The 7,828-nt window shown below is 40.7% G+C and overlaps 1 protein-coding gene across 3 annotated transcripts in view; it reads right to left on the bottom strand.

Annotated features, from left to right (window-relative positions):
- The window catches only part of LOC135500772 (ubiquitin-protein ligase E3B-like), a 42,885-nt gene that overhangs the window by 3,264 nt on the left and 31,793 nt on the right, over positions 1 to 7,828 (bottom strand). Inside the window, exons 1-22 of one of the 3 annotated variants that reach the window (XM_064792425.1) lie at positions 7,597 to 7,686; positions 7,265 to 7,383; positions 7,065 to 7,114; positions 6,625 to 6,760; positions 6,332 to 6,388; positions 5,989 to 6,093; positions 5,731 to 5,830; positions 5,210 to 5,295; positions 4,815 to 5,003; positions 4,496 to 4,616; positions 4,226 to 4,290; positions 3,947 to 4,059; positions 3,472 to 3,629; positions 2,962 to 3,117; positions 2,547 to 2,721; positions 2,096 to 2,214; positions 1,707 to 1,821; positions 1,349 to 1,448; positions 1,038 to 1,157; positions 631 to 708; positions 358 to 456; positions 95 to 202 (exon numbers count right to left, since the gene is read on the bottom strand). In XM_064792425.1, the coding sequence (XP_064648495.1) occupies positions 95 to 202; positions 358 to 456; positions 631 to 708; positions 1,038 to 1,157; positions 1,349 to 1,448; positions 1,707 to 1,821; positions 2,096 to 2,214; positions 2,547 to 2,721; positions 2,962 to 3,117; positions 3,472 to 3,629; positions 3,947 to 4,059; positions 4,226 to 4,290; positions 4,496 to 4,616; positions 4,815 to 5,003; positions 5,210 to 5,295; positions 5,731 to 5,830; positions 5,989 to 6,093; positions 6,332 to 6,388; positions 6,625 to 6,760; positions 7,065 to 7,114; positions 7,265 to 7,383; positions 7,597 to 7,618 (2,391 nt within the window). In that variant the 5' untranslated portion in view covers positions 7,619 to 7,686. Of the gene's footprint in view, positions 1 to 94; positions 203 to 357; positions 457 to 630; positions 709 to 1,037; positions 1,158 to 1,348; positions 1,449 to 1,706; positions 1,822 to 2,095; positions 2,215 to 2,546; positions 2,722 to 2,961; positions 3,118 to 3,471; positions 3,630 to 3,946; positions 4,060 to 4,225; positions 4,291 to 4,495; positions 4,617 to 4,814; positions 5,004 to 5,209; positions 5,296 to 5,730; positions 5,831 to 5,988; positions 6,094 to 6,331; positions 6,389 to 6,624; positions 6,761 to 7,064; positions 7,115 to 7,264; positions 7,384 to 7,596; positions 7,687 to 7,828 lie in introns of those variants that run through there. The other 2 variants (XM_064792432.1, XM_064792440.1) reach the window with 2 other exon arrangements.

Below are 7,828 nucleotides of genomic sequence, written 5' to 3' on the forward strand. Positions count from 1 at the left end.
GTAAACAAAGGTCACACACTGTAGCCATGTTTAAAGCTTCTCTTATACTCATTCAGAAGACCTTGCCCAGCGACACGTTCTTTCATCGACTCACCTCATAGATTGTTTTCCCCAGCATCCTGCCCACAAACTCAAAGAGAAGAAGATGATTTTCTTGAATGTGTGACGTTGGTGATGGGTAAAGCTTCTGCTCTATCGTTGCCTGAAAAGACAAATGTCAGTTTCAAATCATGAAAATTGCAAGTTAATGGTGACAAACATCATCCAGTTGAACATTTTAAGTCCCAATGATATTGTCATCCATCTTTTTATATTCCATAAAGATTCTCAACGAAGCTAAAAAGTCATCATGCTCACCTTGAATAGATTTAAAGATGGGTCAAACACTCTGTTGATAGTCTCTTCCAGAAATTCTTTGAACACACCATCTTGATCAATTCCGGCTTCATCAAGACCCTTAACGAAAGAAAATGTATATCAATGATTTGAAAGGAGGAGGATATGAAGATAACTGTCGCAATCCAAGCTGTGCATACTCACTGAATGTTGAAGTTAAAGTGGGGTTTACAGTCAATCAACTATGGTAGAGACTTTGATCTGGCCTACACTCTCAATTAGTACAAGACCTACCTGTTCGTTGATGAACTTCACTCTGATCACACCCTTGAGAGCTCGCGGCGGAAGCTGGGCTAGTTGCCGATACCCATCCTGGAGAAGAACACAATAGACAAGCTAAGTACATGTACATGTACATGGTGTATGAAATTATCTCTCTAATTTGAACGTGTAAGACCACTTTTGACTGAAAGGTATGTCCATAAGCAGGGAATAGTAAAGCTTTCTATTAACGTGTCACCACTACTGAAAGTGCCAGCCAGAATTGGTTACTTAGACAATCTTTGGCCATGAACTTCTGCCTCTAGTCTAAATGTCTGGCAGAGTGGTCGCCCAAACTACTGACTCACTACATGTATGTCTGCAACGAAAGGGGGAATGAATTTCTTGCTCAGCAATTCTTCCAGCATACCAACACTTACCTCAATAATTCTTGCTCTGTGAATCATTATCAAGGTCGATTGAGGCGATGAACACGCAGACTCTGTCAGACCTAGCACGTCTTTCTCCTTTGTAACATTCTTTCGGAACAGAATCACCCTCTGAAAAAAGGAGTGTTAGAAGTGTTAGTTAAAAACCTGAAGGTCAATCATTCACAAATCAGGGATTACTTGAACCCAAGCCAACAGTCCAACCAACAGCCTTGACGTTCGTTACAAAGTTTTTTGTTACGCCAATTTCCCCTCCCATAATGATAGATCAAAACAGAAAAGCAATCAAGTTGCTACGTTACCTCTTTATGTGGTATAATGTGTGGTGTTTTCTGTAGCAGGAACTGTGCAGCCTTCTTGCCTCGTTCAAGCTCGCCAATGAACGCAGCAGGTTTCACATCCCTAAAACACACAAAGCAACATTACCGATCACAAACAGAAAGGCTGTAATCACTGAAATGAGGGAGAGGATCAATAGTCTCAAATAACGTGCTCAGATATGTCGAATGTGAAAGTGTCCAGGGTATATTAGTAGCTCACTCTGTCTCATTTGGATACAGTCTTTTGCTTGCCATGGCTTACATGTGCATCTACATACCAGAGTATCTATTTGACTTCTGATTTCAAGCTTGTGGAAGTGACGTCACTTGCAAAACTTACTTGATAAGCCAGTGATCAGCTGAAGTGTACGAACGCCGACAGTCTCTATCATACAGGGTCATCAGTAAGGAATGAATCGAATTGAAGAAGGTACTGTTTGATGCAATCTTGACATCTGTAAGGCAAGACCGGGTGAAATAACTACTGGTGAATCTTATAATTTAGAACAGTTGAGATTCCCCATGAAAGATTGATTTGTCACCGGCTTTAGTCATGTCAGGTCATCATATCAACCATTCCCATTCTTGGTGTATTTCAGCATCTACCCATTCTAGATTGTTGGGTTCAAAGTAGAAAGCACTTCACCTTTGTAAGGGATCGTTACACCTTCCATAAATCCACTCGGGTTAAAATGACTGAAGAATTTTAAACTCTCCCGTTATACTCACCTAGTAGGTTGTTCCATATCATCTTAAAAATGAGCTGATTCAGGAATGAACTCAGTCTGGAGATGTCATCGAGGGAGAACGGCTTGTTGTGTTCATACAATTCGATATCATCCAGAATTCTGAAAAGAATCGCCATGGAGTGACTTCAGTGTGCACTGTTCATGTATAGGTGTATGCACACATGTATCTCTGTGGTCTGGCACCCATTACCAATTCATTATGCAGTCTTCACTGACTGCTAGGTCAACATCAAGTTCCATATTCTACAGTTTAAGGAGCCGCAGTGGACTAGTGCATCAGACTTGTGGCTAACAGTCAAGAGGCCTCTGGTTTGAATCCACAGTTGGAATGAAGTTGTAGGCAGGTCTCTTTATCTAAGTTGCCTCTCTCCACCCAGGTGAATAACGCTGATTGAGCAGCCAGAGAAGGTGCATAAAAGATCCAGACTTACATGATAAGATGTGTAGCAGCATCGGCAAACAACATGAGCATGTGAAACAAGGAGTGGTCAGTGTCGTTCGGATAAGTTGAGAGAATCTCCAGGTAGTTCTTGAGGCCACACTGAGGTCCCATCATACACATGAATCTCCAGAGGAGAGGCAGCAAGAAGTCTTGGTAGGAGAGACCTGTATAGGAGTTGATGCCAATATAATTTCAAGAATTTTCTCTAATGATTTCACAACATCACAAAACCACTGGCAATTCAGTACAAGAACTGAACAATTGGTTCCAAAATGAGACAAACTCACTGTTTCAGAACTCACTGTTAAAGCAATCTCTTTTTAAAATGAACGTTTCAGCACAAGTTATTGCACATTGAAGTAATCGTTCCGGTTCTCATGGAAAGATCCCTATCAGTTAGTTACCTGCTAATATGTCCATACGCAGCTGGGCCAGAGTTTCAAGAGCTGTTTGATACAGAGTACAAGCCGCACATGTGTTGAAGACAAGAGGACTATCCATCTTGATTTTGATCGAGGCCTGTCTTGGGTTGGCCTTCTCCACTGCTCTGCGGATCAGGTCTGTGAAAGATCAGAGATGAATAGAGAATGACTTGGAATATGGTTGACACAACTTTTATGATATTGAAGGATACTAAACTAGTTTTTTGCTTGGCTATGTCTGATATTCTGTGTCGGACTGCAACTCATACAAGCACAGCTCAAGCCATTTTGGGGTCGTCATGGCAGAAATACAATTACAACTTTCATCAAGAGTTGCGATCACAAGTTGCAGTGATCACTCATCTGCAGGGTGCTTCAGTGGCCAGCCAATATCATCCTTGAATCACATATGGGCATGCTTGTCCTTTAAATGGTCAACAATGACATGTACAAGTCATCTATCCTTGGTTATGGAATGGAAACGAGACTCACTTTTGGTCGGGGAAGCCTGTTGTTCCTTCTGCTGAGTAGCACGGCTGGCATTCTGCGCCTCGACGGAGGAAATGAGGTCAGCAAACAAGATCTTCACCATCTTAATGTGCCACAGGAGCTGTAGCTGCTTGACGACGTGGGGCATTGCTTCGTGTAAACTGAAGGACAGAATGTGAACTACATCCAACTGTGAAAGGTTTGCAAAGCTAGTAGTCATTGCATCTGCTCATAAATATCGTTATGAATTTGCCAATTTAGTGCTGAATGCATTACAGAGGAAACTCATGACACTTGTCATGCTAGCATGAATACTGAAACCACAAAGTCTAATCAGACTGACATGTAGTTTCTGTGCATATTAGTCACCTAGAGACCACCAATTGGACCCGATAGCTTCAGCATATAGCCCCCCTTTAAGAGTTCCTTCCGAAGCAGGCCACTAAGGCCACAAAATGACTACGTATGTATGACTGACCTCTGATCTGTTTTTTGGGAGAACCAGCCCAGCACTGGATGCCAGTGGGTCAGGTTTGACCTCTTGCCTTCAACATACTGCTTACAACTATTCAGAAGACGTATCACAACAGTCTGAAATGGAATAACGTTGTTTCAGGAGTGCTTTGATGATATCTATGTAACCAGCCAGTCATTGTTAGGTCGCAGTTGGTCCCATTGATGTGAAGTATTTGCATTTACGAATAATCACAATAGTATCTAACAATCTTACAATATCACAGAAAAAGCAAGCACTTACAATGAATGATGGTGTGTTCTCAACCAAACCCTCTAGTTCACAGTTCCCGAGCTGAATCAGATTTGCTGGAAAGAAATGTGATTCGGAAATCAAGAAAAGACTTAGAAGTATTACTCAAATGGACATTCTCACCGTAACATGTAAAACATTTTCAAATTACTTGATAATGGACAGACATCACCAATTCGATTTCAGTCAACTGGATATCAGTCAACAGAAAGGGTTAAACATCATCAGCTCAGTTTTCACAAATCAAAATATAAGACTCACCTAGGAGACATAGTGCATAGTTGCCCTCTAAAGTGTTGAAGATGATCTTTGTGCTTTGTTCATTTACCAGTAAGTCGATGCACTTCTTGAAGAGGCGGTGGGTCATTAGGATTGCCAGGCACTAAAGAAAAACATGTATTTTCCATCACATTCTACATGTACTTGCCAATATGTTGCCAAAACTAGGAGTATCACTCCCGAGTTGAGATGCAAGACCACTTACATTCTCAAGCTTGCCTTCCAAACTTTAGCAAAGATTGCTGCATTCATACAGTCAAAATACTATCGAATAGCTCTAAAAGATCTTCTGTAGACTTACCTCTTGTGCTGTTGTAGAAATGTGGTATATGACCCCAGGCACTGATAGAATATGGAGTAAAAACACAGTGAGGAGGTTGTCCGAGTAGTTGGCAGCAATCAAGGGTCTCAGGGCTACTGTGATGATTGCCGAGAGGGTAGCGTGCTTGAACACTGGCTTTGACCTGGCTAGGCCCTTACTCAGCAGTGTCTAAAAAATACACAACAGATACATTCATTAAACATGTAAAGGAAACCTTAACAGACTTGTCCCCTCAAATGGTGTTTTCAGAACTAAGGTATCTTTTCTCTGTTCTCTTTTTCTATCGCTATGCAGTTGCTGATTTCTGAATGTCCTCGGTATGTTAACCTGACATGGCAAGCTTATCCTTCCAAAGACTCAATTCATTCACCTACCTCAAGTACTGGATACAGTCCCTTGGCATTCAGATGTCTCATGATGTTAGAACACAGCTGATTCATACCGGGCCTCAGTGCTTCACCTGAACAATGAGAAGGTGGAATACAGTAAGTTTCGAGAAACTCTTCACCGAATGCATCCAGAATTTGATTGGCAATTCTGTGCAAGACTAAGTTTTCCCGCCAAAATTGTTGAACTTTTCAAAATTTCAAAAATTATGAAAAATTTTCAAAGCAAACGTTTTTTTTCGGCTCAAAATGAAGAAACATCATCAGCCCCCAAAAAATAAGTGAAAAAACAATTTGGACTCAGAAATGTTTTCATCCTTCAGAGTTGAATTTTGGGACCACCCAATCCAGTGGTCTTGTTACCGGGGCCCTTGTAATGGTAATTAGAAAGGAAACCATTTGGGACCGACGATTCTTGGTCGTCATAGCGGGGTTGTCGCCGATTGGGGTTCCACTGTATGTCAACTGCGACACTATATGATTTCATGAAAGTCATATGATCCCCCTACCTGGTTTTCCACGAAGGATTTTCCAATTTGTCGTGGCTGTGAAGTTGATCATCATGTGTAGATAGGTGGTGATTATTTTCATCTCCTTTGGATTATTGGGCTAAAAGAGCAGAAAGAAAGGGTCGATTGTCTTCGAGAGATAACAGGGGAAGTTGTGGACAAAAAGATGTAAGGAGACAGCAAGGGGTAAAATATGAATAACCTTAGGCCCACTTGGAATAGGAAATGCATATGCCTGAAGTGTAGTTCAGTTCTTACCCTTAGTTTCTTTAGGAAGAGGCAACACTGCCACAAAATACACTTCAGCTGTTGTATCCAAGTCAAGACATCCTTCTTTGATAGGGCCGCGGCCAAGTAGTTATTCTGTAAGAAAGATATCGGCACTGTTTTAAACAAAAGGACAAGTGCGCATGTGACCAAGTGAAGGTTAGGAAAGGAAGAACATTCTAGTACATGATTTATGGTATTACTATTACTTGTAGTGATTACTGAATCTGAATTCTTTTAATGAAACAAGCTGCTTTTGGTCTTAGCAGATCTGAATTGTTTTAACTTTCTGATCAAGTAAAATTGCATGGCTCAATTGAAAAGTCCTACTTACTCTCATGACATCTGTTTCCATACTGATCAGCAGATACTTGCACAAGTATTCAAATCTCTGAAAAGGAATATCGTCACTCATTAACAAGTAGAGTGATCTGCATGTAACTTGAGAATGGAAGTTGTAACATGATTTGCTGACACTCATTGCTGGCCCAGGGCCCAGTGCCCAGTGCGATTGAGACACCTACACGCATTGCGCAGTCAGTTCCAAATTACATATCACCTGATATGACAAGAGCACTTATCTTTACTGAGATCTGTAAGTTTCTGTATGTTTGCAGTCATTCTCACCTTAGTATCCTGTGTCTCATTGAACACAAACAGAAACTTTTTGATAGTTAGGTAGAAGTTCAAAGAAGGTTCTAGCGTTGGTTTGTATTCTTCATCAGGGAGCTTGGGCATTTGTAACATCTTGTCCACCTCATGCCTGAAATGAAACATCAAAACCATTGAAGCAGTATGAAACAGCTGGCATTATATCAATAAGACCAGTTTCTTTTTTCAACAGACTCATTTAACAAGATTGTCTGACAATTTAGAAGCGGTTAGAAAGCTCAGATGTCAATCTTAGATAAGACTACCCAAGTTATTGGAAGCTGTTGCATCAAGGAGTGTTCCAGGAAGGAAGGGTGAATCACTCCTTCAGATAAGACACAAACCCATTTCCGAAGCGCTTGATGAATCCAACACGATGTGCAAGCCTTGAATCAATCAGAAACTGAACCGCTTACCTTATAGACTGCTCTAGTTTTGTCCTCACTAAGTAACCTCGGGTGTATCGCTGAAATAGTGTTGAAGGCACTGATCAACAACCTCATCTTTAACCACAGAGCCTAATGAAGTTGAACACAAGGCATCAAGGGAAAGGTAAAGTGAAAAAAACTTCTTTCTTCTCCCCCCAAAAGAACCAGTTCAAGCAATTATGACTTACCTGAATATCAAGCACAGCATTTTCAATCTGAAGTTTGTGTGCTCGCTCCTCCCTCATTGCCTTGGCCTTGTCCAGGAACTTGTCTTTCTTCATGTTGTCTATTTTACTGAACATCTTGTCTGAAGAACAAGAATACTTATTTCTATAAACAAATGTGCAATAAATATATCATGTAGGCCCATCATCACTGACACTACTGTGAGTGTGAGTGTGCACACTGTCACTGACACTCACTGGCAGCTCAGATGGACCAAAGAGTGCATGCAGTGCCAGTGTGGCAGCGCATAGAAGAAACGTTAATGCCACGAAAGACATGATAATATGTTGAGTACCTTTCTGGTTCGCAGGCAACATTCTGACAATTCTGATCGAAGAAATATGTCTTTATTTGAAGAAAAATTAAAATTTCACACAAATTTGACAGCCATTTCCTTTTTCTGATCCCGCATTGTTTTCATTCGTCTTAAAAAATAAATCTTCCTTTTCATTACTGCTAGAAATGATAGAAATAAAAAACATTTTAACTAATTAGAAAAACTTTATTTTTGGTTATTGAATCAAAAA

This window comes from Lineus longissimus, chromosome 2 (assembly GCF_910592395.1).
Source record: "Lineus longissimus chromosome 2, tnLinLong1.2, whole genome shotgun sequence".
Classification (NCBI taxonomy): domain Eukaryota; kingdom Metazoa; phylum Nemertea; class Pilidiophora; order Heteronemertea; family Lineidae; genus Lineus; species Lineus longissimus.